Here is a 19,513-nt window from a genome sequence, read left to right as displayed (position 1 = left end):
GTAGCTTTGGATCCAGTGAGTCATATATGCATGTTGCTTTGTCTTGTTTCCTGTACACCGTCCTTGACAGCTGGAGAGAGATAAACACTACTCGATCCACACGTCAGTTGCACACAAGACTGAGTGCAACTCTGAGCTCTAGCACCTGGAGGTTTAAATAAGGCGGTAGGACACGCCCACGCCCCCACCCTCCCCCCAGCCCTCGGAGGTAACTGACAATCTGTTTGATTTTTATCAAACTAAGGGTGCCCCCAGTGTAATATTCTGTGCCGCTGAGGGTAAAAACCCCAGTGGACTCAGCCTCTTGTTTTATTATTATCGGAGCACACGAACGGCGTCCGAGACCAGAAGTGATGCAAAAGACGCACTTCCGGTATTACGAGAATGGCAGAGGGAGGCAGAGTAAGAGCGCATGCTGCACTAGCGTCCGAAAGCGCATGGCAAGGCTATAAGCACCGGAGGGGGAGGGAAAAGAGGGAAAGGGAAAGAGAAGACGTCTGAAGCGAACGGTCCTCATTATCCTGCCGGATCCATCGTCTGCAGCGGCCGGCAGCGGACCTGTAAAACAAACTAATACACTAAACCCTACAAGGGGAGAACTGAAGGGAGTTTATCCTGTCCATTTTCCAGTCCACAGGACAGAAAAAACAGCAACCCCGTCCAGACAGGGGGCGGGTTATATAGGGGGGGCATCAATTAATTAATGATACTTGGCAGAGATATTTGTTCAATAAAAATTCCGCCTGTCCTGACCAGCTTCACAGGGGCAAATCCCCCACTTGTGCTGCTGGTTAGGACGAAAGGGAAGCAGCGTGGCCGGACCCCACAGAGCAGTGACAGGAGACACATTTATTTGGAGGTACATTAATGAGGGGACCACATGCACCATCGCTGGTTGTTACACCTGAAGTTCCGGACCTCGAGGCCTCCACTTCACTAAACCACATTCCCTTCATCGTGGATCTAGAAAATACGTTTTCTTATTTTCCGTTGTCTAAACCTGGGGTGCGTCTTATAAAGGGAAAATCCTGTATATGACATATAATCCTATATGTTGTGCAGATGATAATACCGCCATACTGTGGTCACATGACTCGCTGCTCATGTAATACTAATAGATGGATGTGTCCACCCTCGTGTGAAGGTCTCCAGTTTCTCATTATATCAATACAATATCAGGAAATGTCAGGGAAACCCTCGGCAGCCACAGGTCACCTGACAGCCACTAGGTGGCGCACACAGACTCATGTAGCAGGAGATATCATCTCACTGAGAGCCCTGTCACCTGTCTGAGCCGTATATTATACCTATACTACAATATAAAGTACCGCCACATACTGCACTCGTCATGCCACATCACAGTGTGGCACATCAGATGCGTTAACCCCTTCAGGACCAGCCTAATAGAGGAAATGCTGGGGCACTAATAGTAATACAGATGAAGAGAAGCGTTCTCTACTGGAGCCCGATATGGGATGATGTCACGTGTGGTTATAGACGTGTCACAATGTAGGCTGTGATGTGCGGCTTTATACTGTGACACGTGGCAGGCAGACAGCGCGCAGAATGCTGCTGAAGCCTCCAGCTTTACATGCCGATACATACGAGGTGAGATCACAGGCGGCCACAAACTGCAATCTGCAGCGCCCTCCAGAGGCCGCGGTCACACACAGCTTTTACTGGTGATTTCTGAGATTTGGTGATTTTTGCAGTAAAGGTCTATGGAAAGTATCAGACAGAGAGTTTTATTCCTGGAGTTTTTCTAATTATGTGTTTTTTTTCTGCCTCTTTTCAGCAGCGCGGCGTGCTGGAGATCTGGCGGTTTTACATCTTTCACTATAGAGGAAAACATTTCACAGATGTCCAGAAAGAAACGCGGCTGAAAACGGACAAAATCTGCTCTGTCACCTGCTGATGTCGCTGCGTTTTTTTTTGTTTTTTTTTAGTGACTAATAAAACATGTAAAACATTTCTGAAGTGCGGCTGAGTTCTGACCCCGTACGGGCTGATTAACACGCCAGTGATCTGTCCGTGTCCTCCGTGGACCGCTCACGTGTCCATAGATTTCCCTGTGTTTCCTCATATACCCTTGTCTGTCCGCACCCCGCGGGTCAGTGCAGGAACGGAGACATACAGAACTCCATATAGTCGCCATATAAACCGCAGGCGCCATCGCGTTCTGTCTGTTCTCATCCACTGCATAGAAAGTGCATTACAGTTACTATTACAGTTAAAAGAGAAAAAAAAACTAAAAAATACAAATTCTAATCCCCCTTTCCCGATTTTACATCTAAGAATAAAGAATAAAAAATAAACATAAATGGTGTCACCGCATCCGAAAATGTCCGAACTATTAAAATGTACAAGTGATTGTCCCGCACGGCGATCGCTGGTTTTTGGTCACTTCACCCCCTGAAAATAATAAGAAAATAAAAAGATCAAAAAGTTATTTTTGACCCAAAATGGCAGCAATAAAAACTACAGCTCGCCCGGCAAAAACCAGCCTCCGCCCTGTAGATGGAGATAGAAAGCGGTCATGGGGTCCGGATACGGCCGGGAAGGACATTCAGATTTATCAAAGGTTTTTATTACTTTAAAAATAGTAAAATATAAAATAAACCATATAAATGTGGTATCGCTGTAATTGTACCGATCCTCAGGATAGGGGCGTCAGGTCAGTTTTGGCGCACTGGCAACACCGTAAAAAAAACTCAAAAAATGGAGGAATTGTAGCCCCAAAAGAATGTTTTCCGGTGTTTTCAGTACAAGTTCTGGTAAATTAAATGGAGCCATTAAGCCTCCATCTTGCGCCTCATGCACACGACCGGAGTCTCCGTCTGCAGCCGATCTGCGGATCTGATGTAGACCCATTAATCTCATCGGGGCCACAAGACGTGCGGACATTACACCGTGTGCCCCCCACACCCTGAAGTCTGTCCTGTGGTCTCGAAAAACATAAAACGTCCTATTCTTCTCCATTCCGAGGACAGGAATAGAACTTTTCTCTAGACGGAGCGCAAAATACAGCAGCGCATGAAGCCCTCAGACGGCAACGTGAACGGAAAAGTAAAAACTTTATGGTTCTTAGAAGTCAGGGAAAAAGGGAAAATCTCAGTGATGTGGAGAGAAGATGATAAATCTGCTGCAGATGACGCTTCTATACAGACTGTGCCAACATCAGGGGTGCAGGTAAGGGGGGCGGTGGCCGCTGACACCACTAGACCTGGGGCATTAGTCAGACATTAGTAGACGTCACATATCAAGGAGCGGTCAGCAGTTTATCTCATAGACATAACAATGGTGCGGAGCATAAAATAGAATAAGCTCCATGTATAACGTGAGCCCCACATGTCTCCGTCCTGTACACATCTCTTATACTCACAGTAATTCCTCTATCCTGCAGGCCGGACTGGACAGAGCCGCCATCAAGTCACTGAAGTGAGGACCAGACAGACGGTTATGAGACAGGTCCAGTATCTTCAGGGACGGGTTATTCCTTATTACAGATGCCAACTGGATGCAGGAAGTGTATGGTAGACCATTATAACCCAATCTGTAAGAATAAGAAGATGAGATGTGGGTGAGGCGTCCACAGAGCGTCAGTATAAAGTCTGTAGATTGTGACTGTGGAGAGAAGATGTCCCCGGCTGTTAGTAAAATCCATAAATGTCATCACTAGAAGCTGCCTCTTGTGTGTGGTGGATGTCAGGAATGGCGGCAGCTGTATGATATGTCCATGTCCTAGAAATCCAGAACCCCTGAGGAGTGTCCTCACTTTATGGCATGTCATAAATCAGTGATGATGGCAGCACATGAATGTACAATAGTCATAAAGCTGGAGGAACTTGTGTCAGCGTCATCAGCTGCTGAGAGCTCTCCTTCCTCCATCATCTGTGGCCCTCAGCCTGTGGCCCCCATTCTCCTTCCTCTACCATCTATTGTGGCCCTCAGTCTTTAGCCCCTGTGTCCTCTATTCTCCTTCTTCCACCATCTGTGGCCTCCATTTTCCTTCTTCTACCATCTATTGTGGTCCCTGTGGCCTTCATTTTCCTTCCTCCGCTATCTATTTTGGTCTTTGTGGCCTTCATTCTCCTTGCTCCATCATCTATTGTGGTCCCTGTTGCCTCCTTTCTCCTTCCTCTATCTGGCCTTCAGTCTGTAGCCTCCATTCTTCTTCCTTCACCATCTATTTTAGGCCCTCAGTCTCCTTCCTCCAACATCTATTGTGGTCCCTCTGGCCTCCATTCTCCTTCCTCCACCATCTATTGTGGCCCTCAGTCTGTGGCCTCCATTCTCCTTCCTCCACCATCTATTGGGGTCCCTGTGGCCTCCATTCTACTTCCTCCACCATCTTTTTTGGTCCCTGTGGCCTCCATTCTCCTTCCTTTACCATCTGTTGGGGTCCCTGTGGCCTCCCTTATCCTTCCTCCATCATCTATTGTGGCCTTCAGTCTGTGGCCCCATTGTCCTTCCTCCATCTATTGTGGCCCTCAGTCTGTGACCCCATTGTCCTTCCTCCATCTATTGTGGCCCAAAGTTTGTGGCCCCTGTGGCCTCCATTCTCCTTTCTCCACCATCTATTGTGGTCCCTGTGGACTCCAGTCTCCTTCCTCCGCCATCTATTGTGGTCCTTGTGGCCTCCATTCTCCTTCCTCCATCATCTATTGTGGCCCTCAGTCTCCTTCCTCCACCATCTATTGTTGCCTTCAGTCTCTAGCCCCTGTGTCCTCCATTCTCCTTCCTCCACCATCTATTGTGGTCCCTTTGGCCTCTATTCTCCTTTCTCCACCATCTATTGTTGCCTTCAGTCTGTGGCCTCCATTCTCCTTCCTTCGCCATCTATTGTGGTCCATTTGGCCTCCATTCTCCTTCCTCCACCATCTATTGTGGTCCCTTTGGCCTCTATTCTCCTTTCTCCATCATCTATTGTGGCCTTCAGTCTGTGTCCTCCATTCTCCTTCCTCCACCATCTATTGTGGCACCTGTGGCCCCCGTTCTCCTCCTCACATTACTACAGGACACATGTGGCCCTCGCTCAGTCAGTTATTTGGGGGATGGATTATTAGTAGACATTACACTACATTCAGGGTTTCTCTGGATTCTGCTGGTATTGATTATTACTTATTGATAACGCGCAGTAATCGTCTCCATTCTGAGTAAATTACAGCCGGGGTCATCAGTAATAATACCGCCATACAGCTGTAATGTAGCACAGGCAGAGATGAGCGCTCTATGGCGGTAAGGGCTCATGTACATATTACAGCTCTGTATAACCTGGGAGTTGCTCAGACCCATAATCCGCCCCATAGAAGCAGATGTGTCCTTCCTGTCCCTCCAGATGTCTCTCAGGACATATGACACCTCCTCCATGTGGAGGCACAATGCAGGTTCTGATGAGGTCAGTCCGGGAACACTTACCTGTGTGTTATCCGGGGAGGGGGTCACTGCTCCCATTATGTGTTATACAGCGGGGGCAGGTATTACTGATAGCGCTGCTCTTCTCAGACATAAAGGACATTACTGATTGTGTTTTCATCAACTGATGTGTTAAAGGGATCATCAGAACCTTTATGTTATCATATAGGGGTCTGCTGAAGAATGTAAAGGGGTTATCCAGGAAGTGGATATTGATGTCCCCAGGACACGTCATTAATATGAGATCTGTGGGGGTCCGACTCCTGGCACCTCCCAGCTGTACCCACCAGAGCTCAGGAGAGCGCTGCCACCTCCTCACTAGTGTTGAGCGCGAATATTCGAATTGCTAATTTTTTTCTCGAATATCGCAATTTCGAGATTTCGCGAATATTTAGAATATCGTTCTATATATTCGCGAATTCGAATATTCATTTTTTTATTTTTTATTATTATATTTTTTTCTTTCCCACTTCTCTAAAGTTGTTCTTACCTGTCCTTTGGATTCCTGGCTTCCTGGCTGCTCCAGTCAGTGGCGTTTTCAACTTACTGCTATATTCCATATTAGCTAAATTACAATCTAATCTATATGTGTATTTTACGAAATTTCGCAAATTGCGATGCGAGTAATATAATACGAAACAATCGCATGAAGATTTCAATTTAGCACTGCTATATTCCATACTAAATTAGAAATTGGTGGTGGCTGCTCTGGTGGGGGCGAACCTGGTCATCCACATAGTGGATGACCAGGTTCGCCCCCAGCTACGCCAATTTATTCTTGGCTGAATGGGAATACCATCACATTAGGCCCAGGCTGGGGGCGGAGCTGGCCCTATGGCGTCGCTACATCGATGATGTGGTGTTCATCTGGAAGGGGGAAAGAGACTCCCTTGATCTCTTCTTGAAAGAGATCAATGAGAACCATCTGAACCTGGTATTTAATGCCATGATCAAGGAAGAAACTGAATTCCTTGATCTGGTAATCAGAAGACAGAATAACAGATTTGTCTGTAATACCTTTTTTAAGCCGACGAATAAAAATAGCTTCATCCAATATTCCAGCTGCCACCTCCCAAGATGGCTTGACAATATTCCCACTGGCCAGTTTCGGAGGATCAGGAGGAATTGTACGGAAGATCTACGTTTTGAGGAGGAGGCAGCTGGAATGCGACAACTGTTCCGGGAGAAGGAATATCCGGATGAGGTGGTTGAAAAAGCCCTGGAAAGAGTTAAAAAACTAGACAGACAAACCTTTTTCGATAACCAGGTTGAAATTAAGAAAAAATCTCGGACAAGTGAAGAGATGAACAATAGGATCATCCTTCCCTTTAATGATGACCATAGAAAAATACAAAAAATAGTGAAGACACATTGGCACCATATACTGAATGATAAGGTGATAGGCCACCTTCTACGCACATCCCCAAATGTTATATTTACTAGGGCACCTAATCTTGGCATTAAAATAGCCCCCTCTGTGAAAACTAGAGAGAAAAAAAGGTCATTGATAGGAACTTGGATGGATCTGAAAGGGTTTTTTAAATGCGGCAAGTGCATTCCATGTAGAATTAACAATAAACCCTGTAAGATCACCATAGTCCCCTCTACACAAAATTCATTCGTTTGGGACATCAAGGATTGCCTCACATGCAATTCCTCCGGTGTGATCTACCTAGTCCAGTGCCCTTGTAATAAACAATACATTGGTAGAACCAAACGGTTACTAAAGACGAGGCTGGCTGAACATATATCTAACATCAAGAAAGGCTACGACAAGCATTCCTTGTCAAAACACTATAAGGAGGTGCACAATAGTGACCCGGCCGGCCTCGTCTTTGTGGCACTGGAAAAGGTGGATCAACACTGGAGAGGAGGCAATTTCATCAAACACATGTCGAGAAGGGAATCCCGACGAATATATGAATTTGGGAGCCTGCTACCATCAGGCCTAAATTCAGAGCTGGAACTATTTGGCTTTTTATGAGAGTGCCTAATGTGGGATTACATATTGAGAATAGGGCTGTCCCCATATAGGAGTCCAATACTATATTTACCATCCGAGTTATCAACATTGTTAGGTTTGCCTCCAATGCGGTTAGACATGTATTGTATTGTGATATCTATGACAGGCATTAGATTATTGTGTCCAAATTGCCGCTAATATACTCATATACATTGTATTAGATATCCACTTTGGTTGTTTTATTATACAATACTAGTAATTCCTATTTTATCATTTTATTTTAACATTTTATGTGTTCATCAGTACACTAATTAGTGTATGCAGTTAAGTATCCAATATTAACTGACATACCATGGTTTTAAATGGAATCGCATATCCACAAATGGGGTATAGGCTGAGGTGGCAGAAAAAAACTCCTTTTCTCTCTATCCTTGCCTTTTATAAAAGAAGGAATAGAAGAATCATTGAAAAACTATATATTGACATCAAGAATGGGACATTACCAACTATAGACCATAGAATATCAAAGATAAACTGTGAGAATGGAAGTCCCGGATATTGAAACAGAAGGATTACATCCTGAGGTCCGATCCAGATTTTGAAGACAACCCTGGGAAGTATATAAGGCGTATTTAGACAGGTATGGCATAACCACTGAGGAAGGGAGAGTGACAACTCCCGAAACGCGTCTGGGTTTACGCCATATACCTGTCTACACTTTCCTAAATTGCATGGCCATGCAGACAATATTCCGATACCTGCAAGATTAAAACATCAGGAAACCACAGTTTGAAATCACCGCCGAGATACAAGGTAGACGTCACTACCTGATCACACAGGAAGTGACGTAGGTGCTGTTTCGCTAAGCATCCAGCGCGGACACCGAGTGGAACCACGTGAGACGCCGGCCTCCGATACCATTCAAGGTGTTCCACGCACCTCGGCTGCACTGCGGTAGAATATCCTGAAAAGTCCGACCAGAATGCAGGACTGAAGACACATATGAATGAGAGGTAAGCGGCTATTAAGCCGGTCATTTCATCCTTACCTTATCCTTGCCTCATTGCATATTTTGGGACTATGATCTGACCAACGAAACAGTGCTGGAGCCTGTTAGGTCATAGTAATACCATCTCCATGGACTCTTAAACATAATCAGAGGACCTCATATAACGCAGTTTCAGGACTCTTGAGAAACCGATCATCTCCAACTAAGAAAATCATTACCCCATTGTGGTTATATTTATTTTAGTGTCATTTTATAAAGTTGTTGTTTTAAGAAGTTTTATATGTTATTATATACATTTTTATTAATTCAAATAAATGTGTACCAAATGGTAGAGTGCTCGTCCTTACACCTTTGATCAATATATTCCATACTAGGCTAGAATATGGAATATAGCAGTGCTAAGTTGAAATCTTCATGCGATTATTTCGTATTATATTACTCGCATCGCAATTTCGGCTTTTGCAAATGTTCTTAATATTGCTCTAACTTCGTCTTTTAGAATATTACGAATATTCTAAAAGACGAAGTTAGAGCAATATTACGAAATTTCGTAAAATACACATAGATTGTATTTAAGCTAATATACTGCTATAGTAATATTTTTTAATAGTGTACATATTTTACAAAACTTAAGTTCAGAAGAGGCCAAAAAAATTAGAGGAAAAAAAAGGGATTATAGCACTATATAAGCTAAATTACAATCTATATGTGTATTTTACAAAATTTCGGAATATTGCTCTAACTTCGTCTTTTAGAATATTCGTAATATTCTAAGAGACGAAGTTAGAGCAAATCACGAAATTTCGTAAAATACACATATTAGCCTAGCCATAGTCAATTAGCATAGGAACGTTGCCTTATACTATCAAGATAAATAATCGCAATACGCGGAAAAAAAAATTCGTATATTATTCGCGATAATTGGAATAATTACGAATATTCGATTTCGACGAATATAACACGAATATTCATTCGAATATTCGCGAAATATCGCGAAATCGAATATGGCACCTCCCGCTCATCACTACCCCTCACAGCTCACCAAGTACAGAGCAGTACAGTGTATAGCGGATGTGTTTGGTATTACACAGCAGTACAGTGTATAGCGGATGTGTTTGGTATTACAGATCAGTACAGTGAATAGTGGATGTGTTTGGTATTACAGAGCAGTACAGTGTATAGTGGATGTGTTTGGTATTACAGAGCAGTACAGTGTATAGTGGATGTGTTTGGTATTACAGAGCAGTACAGTGTATAGTGGATGTGTTTGGTATTACAGAGCAGTACAGTGTATAGTGGATGTGTTTGGTATTACAGAGCAGTACAGTGTATAGTGGATGTGTTTGGTATTACAGAGCAGTACAGTGTATAGTGGATGTGTTTGGTATTACAGAGCAGTACAGTGTATAGAAGATATGTTTGGTATTACAGAGCAGTACAGTGTATAGTGGATGTGTTTGGTATTACAGAGCAGTACAGTGTATAGTGGATGTGTTTGGTATTACAGAGCAGTACAGTGCATAGTGGATGTGTTTGGTATTACACAGCAGTGCAGTGTATAGTGGATGTGTTTGGTATTACAGAGCAGTACAGTGTATAGCGGATGTGTTTGGTATTACAGAACAGTACAGTGCATAGTGGATGTGTTTGGTATTACAGAGCAGTACAGTGTATAGTGGATGTGTTTGGTATTACAGAGCAGTACAGTGTATAGCGGATGTGTTTGGTATTACAGAGCAGTACAGTGTATAGCGGATGTGTTTGGTATTACAGAGCAGTACAGTGTATAGAGGATGTGTTTGGTATTACAGTGCAGTACAGTGTATAGTGGATGTGTATGGTATTACACAGCAGTACAGTGTATAGTGGATGTGTTTGGTATTACAGTGCAGTACAGTGTATAGTGGATGTGTTTGGTATTACAGAGCAGTACAGTGTATAGTGGATGTGTTTGGTATTACAGTGGGTGGGGGAGGGGATGGGCCGATAGACCCGTCCCATTTACCATGCCTGTTTCAGTGGCGGTCTTGCACTTAGGACTGGCGATGGATGCCCCGAAGTTAAGGAGAGGCCGGCGCGCATTCATAACTTTGACGGATTTACCGCCATTTCACTGCTTTATTTACGTTAATAATATAACCCAGGATTACGGATTATTCTGGATTACAGTGGTACTATACCTACTTGTCAGGGCTCTACCCACTAGGCTACCGTCTCTCCTTGGACTTCTAACTACCTCTCTTGTTCTTGCCTTGACCTGCTGATTATTCCAATCTCTTGCACCTGCTACTTCCCTATAAAACCCAGCCCTTGAACCCAGCCCTCTGCTGGTTATTGTGCCTCCAAGCTTGTAGCAAGCTTCCTCTCTGCTCTGCCACCACTTTTGCTGATCTGCCATCGTTGCCAACCCGGACCGTTTGGACCTCGCTGAATTGCCGCCTGCATTGACTCACTGCTTACCACCGACCACGCCTCCGTCTACTCCTGCTGTTAGCTCGCTGCCATCTCTGCTGCCAACCCGGACTGATCAACCACGCTACCTGCCTCCTGCTTCTGTGGGCCTTTGCCTCTGGACTCCATACTTCCAGCTCGGGTGTCCTCAGACTCAGGTGAGCCTGGATTGATACTACCATACATGAAAAATAAAAGCTATTTGGGCACATATTTGATCATACGTGTGTCGGGCCCATCTACCGGCGTCAAGGTGGTTTCCACAGATAGTTACCTAACACTAACAGAACTGCCTCGCCTGGGCCTAACGTAAGCCTGTTAGGGTGAGCTGCCAGCATGCTAGCTTTATGGATGTGCACCTGTGACCAGGGCCGTTTCTAGAGGCGGGCAAGGGGTGCGACTGCACGGGGCACATCCCTCAGGACAGAAGAGGGGTTGCCGTCAGCAGGGCCCAGCGCCGGAGGGGGGCCCTTTCTGATTGGACTGGAGGCAGCAGGAGTGGAGATGAGCACTTCCATTGTGGAAGTGCTCATCTCCAAATTCATCTGTATCGCCGTCCTCAGGACAGCGATACAGATGAACGGTGCGGAGGAGCAGGGGAGAGGCGTCTCCCTTGGCCCTTCCTCTGATAGGCTACAGGAACTAAGCATGTAGCCTATCAGAGGCCGTTGCAGGCGGCGCAATGACGTCTTTGCGCCGCCTGAGCCGTACAGAGCGGGACACAGGCCGGAAGAGGCCTGCATCGCATCGCTAAGCAGCATAAGGTAAGTATATGTGTTTATTATATTTAGTATTTATAGTTTACTGTGGCAAGAAAGGGGGTGGGGGCCTTATATACAGGCACAATATGGAGGGGCACTATGGAGAAGAGGGGAAGCACTATGGGGGCCACTATGGAGAAGAGGGGAAGCACTATGGGGGACACTATGGAGAAGAGGGGACGCATCTACTGGGGGCCCAATATACTGGCACAATATGGGGCACTATGGAGAAGAGGGGAAGCACTATGGGGGCCCTATATACTGGCACAATATGGGGGGGCACTATGGAGAAGAGGGGACGCATCTACTGGGGGCCCAATATACTGGGACAATATGGGGCACTATGGAGAAGAGAGGACGCATCTATTGGGGGCCCAATATACTGGCACAATATGGGGCACTATGGAGAAGAGGGGAAGCACTATGGGGGCCCAATATACTGGCACAATATGGGGGGCACTATGGAGAAGAGGGGACGCATCTACTGGGGCCCTATATACTGGCACAATATGGGGCACTATTGAGAAGAGGGGAAGCACTATGGGGCCCAATATACTGGAACAATATGGGGGGGGCACTATGGAGAAGAGGGGCTGCATCTACTGGGGGCCCTATATACTGGCACTAATTATGGGGGGGCTCTATGGAGAAGTGGGGGGTAAAGGAGCACTATGGGGGCATTTACAGGGGGCCCTATTTACTGGCACGCATTATTGGGGCGCTATGGAGAAGTGGGGGAGAAGAGCACTATGTCGGCATTATATAGGGGCATTTAATACTGGCAACCATTTTGGTGCCACTATGGGGAAGGGGGAGAGGAGCATTATGTGGGGCAGTCTATAGGGGCATTATGTGGGGCAGTCTATAGGGGCATTTTATACTGGCACATTATGGAGGACACTGTGGGGAGAGGGGAGGAGCACTATGGGGCATCATCTGGGGCACTATATAGGAGTATTTTATACTGTCACAAATTATAGGGGCACTATGGGCACCTAAGCTCAACTGGGGGCATTAAGTGTTTTTTTCTAGTGGCACACAGTACGGGTCATTGGAACACATGAGGGCATTCTGGGGACATTGGCTCTACTGGGGGCACTAAGATGCTTTTTTTTTTTTTTTTTTTTTACTGACACACAACGGGGCACTTTTTGCACTGGCGCACACTATAAATAGAATTATTACTACCAGGGGCATTATGGTGGGCTCTATTACAACTGGGGGACTATGGGAGCACTATTACCGTACTTCTGGGACACAATTACTGTTGGGGGCACTGTAGGAGCACTGTTACCACTAAGTGCACTCTGGCACAGATTTATCACTATTGTTGGGATTTTTGGGAGCACTATTACTGTGGGGGCACCCTGGCACAGTATCAGCTTAGCACAGTTGTTTTGGGAGACATTATGGTTACACTATTTGCTGGGTGCAGTTATTTTTTAGAGCATTGTGTTCCAATAATTATTGAAGGGGGCGCTATCTGTGTGTAACTAGTATTTTCAGGGGGTTTATCAGGTTATGCAGTATAGTTTTGGGGGTGCATGATGGGATGTTGAGAAGGTGGGAGGATGATGGAAAAGTAGGAAACTAAGATGTCTGTCAAACTCTGCAGAGAGAAGAGATGGCTGAAAGAAATCATCATGGCGGTCTGGTCTGAATGGAGAAGATAAAGAAAGAGAACATCTACATCAAAGGAGACATCACTGGATGGAAGAGGTATGTGGCGCTGTATTAGGCTACTTTCACAACTGCGTTAGAGATTCTGGCAGGCTGTTCCAGCTGAGAATTCACTGGATCCGGCACTGCAGACTGAATGCCCGCCGTCCCATCAACTACAATGGGGAACGGCAGAGATCTGCCCACATTGGGGGGGGGGGGGGCTTTTTTATGTTCACCCTGTTGGGAAATTTTCCTAGAAATTGCCCTGTCTGTGACTTTGGATGTGATGGTCTTAATTTTCTTGTAGAGCTTTATTAAGAAAGGTGTGTAAAATGCTGGTCTTAATAAATTGGCGCCTAAGTGCTCATCCAGCGCCGCTGCCTCTTTAACCACTTCCTGTCACACTAACGCCGACAGGCGTCAGCACTCTCAGGTCTCTGACGCCAATAGGCGTAATTTCGTGAGACCCGAGATTTTCTGTGAACGCGCGCTCACAGGAGCGCACGTTCACTGGATTGCGCAGTTCAGAAGTTCAACTACAGCCTGCCGGCAGCGATCATTGGCTGGCAGGCTGTAGATTTTTTAAAAGATCCAATGAAATGGGTATGTCAGACACTATTTTGTAAATAACGTCTGATCTACCTCCTACCTGCTCCTCTGGTGGTCCCTTTTACTAGGATCGACCACCAGAGGACACAGGCAGCTCTGTAATAAGTAGCACCAATCACCACACATACACTCATCACCGCCAGGTAGTTAGCTACTTGTTAGGTAGTTAGCGCCCAGCCCACCGCACCGCAGTCACTGATTAGTCGCTGATTAGCATCATCGCTGTCGCTAATCAGAATTAGTACTATATAGTATCTGTAAGTGATCAAGACTGATCGCAATCAGATCTATATAAGTACATTAGGGTCACCTTAGGCTCTACAAAAAAAAGCAGTGTTCGCCCGATCAGGCCTGATCTTGTGCGCACACTTGCGTTCAGTCCGCCCCACCGCAGTGACAGAAATGGTTTTTTTTCTGATCACTGCAAAAACACTGTAAAATCGCTGCGGCGCTATAAAGATCACTTTTGAGCTTTTTGGATCTTTATTAGCGATCGCAGCTTTACTTCGCAAGCACTCTTTACTAAGCAGGTTTGCTCTTTTTCCCGGGTAGTCTCAGAGGAATACCCCCTAAATTTAGTGAACCCAAAATGTCAAACAAGGGGTATTCCGCTGAAGAGGCCTACAGGATTCTGGCCGTGATGGATGAAAGCGATGGGGACGCCTCACCCGCTGAATCCAGTGGTTCAGAATATGAACCTGTAGACAGCAGTGGCACTCTAACCGCTAGCGAAGATGATGAGGTAGAGGTCCCTGCTACGGCCAGACGTACCCGATCCCATGTCAGTGTTCTGCCTACCCCGCATGATGAGCCTCATTTGCAGCAGAGTGGTGCTAGCGCTGATCTTGTTTATGGTGCGGCATACACCAACAGCGCAGCACATCGTGGACCTTCTACCAGCACTGCCGTATTCCCTGGTGGAGTGGCAAGCACCAGAAGGGCACTTCAAGCTGGTACGGTGGCACGTGCAGTAACTCCCCCATCGCAGCCACTGCGTTCACAGGTCCGTAGAGCCCTTAGTATCCCAGAGGTGCTGGCAAACCCTAATTAGCACTCCCCTGCTTCACCCGTATTGACCTCTTTCACCGCCCAGTCTGGAGTTCACATGGAGACAGCTCATTTAGGATCGGCCCTTCAGTTTTTTGAGCGGTTCTTCACCGCGGATCTCTATGACTTAGTTGTGACAGAAACCGACCGCCACGCCACAGACTATATAACCGCCAATCCGGAAAGCTTCTATGCCCAGCCTTACCGGTGGAAACCAGTCACAGTTTCCGAATTGTAAATTTTTTTGGGCCTTATCCTCAGCATGGGTCTAACTAAAAAAAAATTATTGCGGTCATATTGTTCTAAAGACCCCATACATTACATGCCCATGTTCTCTGCTGCTATGTCCAGGGCACGTTTTGAGGTCATCATGTGCTTTATGCATTTCACTGACAATAAAACCTGTCATCCAAGAGGCCACTCGTTTGTCATCCAGATTTGCAGATGCGTATACCCCCAATCAGAACATCTGCATAGACGATCCCTAGTACATTTTACCGGGCGCCTTGGCATCAAACAGTACATCCCCAGCAAGCGCGCCTGGTATGGGGTTAAACTGTATAAGCTCTGTGAAAGGGCCACAGGCTATACATATCGTTTTAGAGTCTATGAGGGAAAAGACTCAAAACTGGAGCCGGTCGGATGTCCTGACTACCTGGGGAGCAGTGGCAAGATTGTTTGGGACTAGGTGTCACCCTTACGCCACAAGAGGTACCACTTATACGTGGACAATTTTTACACAAGCGTGGCCCTCTTTCGGCACTTGCATCTAGTTGGAATTCAATGCTGTGGCACCGCGCGACCTAGTCGCCGGGGCTTCCCCCAACAGCTCGTTAGTACCCGACTTGCACGGGGGAAGAGGGCTGCCTTGTGTGACCAAGAACTGCTCGCGGTGAAGTGGAGGGACAAGAGGGACGTTTATCTTCTGTCCACCATTTATGCAGACACGACTGTCCAAATTGAAAGGGCAACTGGAGTCACTGAGAAACACCTCTCTGTCCACGACTATAACTTTCACATGGGAGGGGTGGACTTCAATGACCAGATGTTGGCTCCCTATTTAGTGTCCCGCCGCACCAGACGCTGGTATAAGAAGGTGTCTGTTTATTTAATTCAATTGGCTGCATATAATAGTTTTGTTCTCTACAGTAAGGCCTCATGCACACGACCGTTGTGTGCATCCGTGGCCGTTGTGCCGTTTTCCGTTTTTTTTTCACGGACCCATTGACTTTCAATGGGTCCGTGATAAAATCGGAAAATGCACCGTTTGGCAGCCGCATCCGTGAGCCGTGTTTCCTGGCCGTGAAAAAAATATGACCTGTCCTATTTTTTTCACGGCCAACGGTTCACGGGCCCATTCAAGTCAATGGGTCCGTGAAAGAACACGGATGCACACAAGATTGGCATCCGTGTCCGTGATCCGTGGCCGTAGGTTAGTTTCATACAGACGGATCCGAAGATCCGTCTGCATAAAAGCTTTTTCAGAGCTGAGTTTTCACTTCGTGAAAACTCATTTCCGACAGTATATTCTAACACAGAAGCGTTCCCATGGTGATGGGGACGCTTCTAGTTAGAATACACTACAAACTGTGTACAAGACTGCCCCCTGCTGCCTGGCAGCACCCGATCTCTTACAGGGGGATATGATAGTAAAATTAACCCCATCATATCCCCCTGTAAGAGATCAGGGCTGCCAGGCAGCAGGGGGCAGACCCCCCCCTCCCCAGTTTGAATATCATTGTGCGGCCCCCCCCTCCCCTGTTGTTAACTCGTTGGTGGCCAGTGTGCGCACCCCCCTCCCTCCCTCCCTCTATTGTTTTAATACATTGGGGCCAGTGTGCGCGCGCCCCCCCAACCCCCCCTCCCTCCCTTGTTTTAATACATTGGGGCCAGTGTGCGCGCGCCCCCCCAACCCCCCCTCCCTCCCTCCCTCTATTGTTTTAATACATTGGGGCCAGTGTGCGCACCCCCCCAACCCCCCCCCCCTCCCTCCCTCTATTGTAATCATCATCGGTGGCAGCGGAGTAGAAGATTTTCATACTTACCTGGCTGCTGGCTGCTGCGATGTCTGCGTCCGGCCGGGAGCTCCTCCTACTGGTAAGTGACAGCAATGCGCCGCACAGACCTGTCACTTACCAGTAGGAGGAGCTCCCGGCCGGACACAGAGATCGCAGCAGCCAGCAGCCAGGTAAGTATGAATCTTCTACTCCGCTGCCACCGATGATCGGGGGGGGGGGGGGGGGGGCACACTGGCCCCAATGCTATTATTACAATAGAGGGAGGGAGGGGGAGGGGGTTGGGGGGGCGCGCACACTGGCCCCAATGCTATTATTACAATAGAGGGAGGGAGGGAGGGGGGTGCGCACACTGGCCACCAACGAGTTAACAACAGGGGAGGGGGGGCCCACTGGCCACCAATGAGTTAAAAACAGGGGGGAGGGGTCTGCCCCCTGCTGCCTGGCAGCACCTGCCAGGCAGCAGGGGACAGTCATGTACACAGTTTTTTTGTATATTCTAACCTGAAGCGTCTCCATCACCATGGGAACGCCTCTGTGTTAGAATATACTGTCGGAAATGAGTTTCACGATGTAGCTCATATCCGACAGTATATTCTAACATAGAGGCGTTCCCATGGTGATGGGGACGCTACAAGTTAAAATATACCATCGGATTGGAGAAAACTCCAATCCGATGGTATAACAGAACTCCAGACTTTACATTGAAAGTCAATGGGGACGGATCCGTTTGAAATGGCACCATATTGTGTCAACATCAAACGGATCCGTCCCCATTGACTTGCATTGTAATTCAGGACGGATCCGTTTGGCTCCGCACGGCCAGGCGGACACCAAAATGACTTTTTTTTCATGTCCGTGGATCCTCCAAAAATCAAGGAAGACCCACGGACGGAAAAACGGTCACGGATCACGGACCAACGGAACCCCGTTTTGCGGACCGTGAAAAAAAACGTCCGTGTGCATGAGGCCTAAGGCTGGGAGAACGGGATCCTTCCTAAAATTCCTGGAAGAGATCATTTCGGAAATCCTGTATCCAGGAGGGTCTGTGCCCCAAGGCCCTGATGTAGTGAGCCGGCTACATGGCAGACACTTCCCGAGTGTCTATCCCGGTACCCCAACTCAACGTTCCCCAAGAAAAAGATGTTGTGTCTGTAGCAGGGCTGGAATGAGGCGTGACACCACCTTTTTTTGTCCTGACCAGCCTGCCCTATGCATAGGGGAGTGTTTCTGCAAGTTCCACACACAGGTACACTATTAGCGTAGGGATCACGTCACACAGGACAGGCACACAGGGCCCTTAGGGCCCTTTCACACAGAGCTGCCACAAACCTCTCCTCTCACCTGGGACAAAGTGCATAATGTACTTCGCCACATCTCTGGTCGATTTGCGCTTTGCACATTGTCCCATGGGGAAGGAGAGGTTTGTCCTCTAAAGGTAAAAAAAATAAAAATAAAATCACAGGTAAGCAAAAAAGTTAATGTTCTGTTTCAAATGTTATATAAAGTTAATGTTAATAAATTTATTGTGTTGCGTTTTTTTTTTTTGTTGTTTTTTTTTTTACCTTTTTTAGGTGGACCAAGCGATCAACCAGCTGCAGCACTGATGTGCATTCTGACAGAAGCATTGCGCTGCTGTCAGATTACACAAAGTCGGTGTATGCGGCGCTGCAAGACAAGATTTCTCCTCTGCAGTAAAAAAGATACATTTGCCGAGGCTTATGAGCTGAGGGGGCGGCGGCGTTCATATGCTTTGGCAAACACTTTGTATAAAAATAAAAAATTCCGGCAATGATTTATTCATCCACATCGATTGATGTGAATGGAGAAATAGGGTTTGCCAGGGCATACGGGCTGAGTGGGTTTGGATGTTGGGCGGAGCTCCTATGTCCTGGCAGACACCTTTCCCCTTCCACATTGATCAATGCGAATGAAGAAATCTGTGCCGTTCATTTTTTCTTTCAGCCCAGAGGCTGAATGAAAAAAAAAAAATTCATTACTCGTATGCTCAATATAAGGAGAATAGCAGAAACTCCTAATGCTGGCCATACATGTAATGATTGCGGAGACCCTCAAATGCTAGGGCAGTACAAACACCCCACAAATGACCCCATTTTGGAAAGTAGACACCCCAAGGTATTCGCTGAGTTGCATATTGAGTCCATGAAAGATTGAACTTTTTGTCCCAAGTTAGCGGAAAGGGAGACTTTGTGAGAAAAAAAAATCTTCTATGAACTCGCCATGCCCCTCATTGAATACCTTGAGGTGTCGTCTTTCCAAAATGGGGTCACATGTGGGGTATTTATACTGCCCTGGCATTTTAGGGGCCCTAAAGCGTGAGAAGAAGTCTGGAATCCAAATGTCTAAAAATGCCCTCATAAAAGGAATTTGGGCCCCTTTGCGCACCTAGGCTGCAAAAAAGTGTTGCACATGTGGTATCGCCGTACTCAGGAGAAGTAGGGCAATGTGTTTTGGGGTATCTTTTTACATATACCCATGCTGGGTGAGATAAATATCTCTGTAAAATGACAACTTTGTATAAAAAAAATGGGAAAAGTTGTCTTTTACAGAGATATTTCTC

At 46.6% G+C, this 19,513-nt stretch overlaps 1 protein-coding gene across 6 annotated transcripts in view; it reads right to left on the bottom strand.

Moving 5' to 3' along the window:
• The window catches only part of LOC122932527 (NACHT, LRR and PYD domains-containing protein 12-like), a 343,399-nt gene that overhangs the window by 30,628 nt on the left and 293,258 nt on the right, over positions 1-19,513 (bottom strand). For 5 of the 6 annotated variants that reach the window (XM_044286994.1, XM_044286995.1, XM_044286997.1 and 2 more), the window contains one exon: positions 3,383-3,553. The exons of the other annotated variant lie outside the window; for it this stretch is intronic. In XM_044286994.1, the coding sequence (XP_044142929.1) occupies positions 3,383-3,553 (171 nt within the window). The remainder of the gene's footprint in view (positions 1-3,382; positions 3,554-19,513) is intronic. 6 annotated transcript variants of the gene reach the window in all.

This window comes from Bufo gargarizans, chromosome 3 (assembly GCF_014858855.1).
Source record: "Bufo gargarizans isolate SCDJY-AF-19 chromosome 3, ASM1485885v1, whole genome shotgun sequence".
NCBI lineage: Eukaryota > Metazoa > Chordata > Amphibia > Anura > Bufonidae > Bufo > Bufo gargarizans.
The sequence above is the reverse complement of the archived record's forward strand: the minus strand, read 5'-3'. Positions and strand labels throughout refer to the sequence as shown.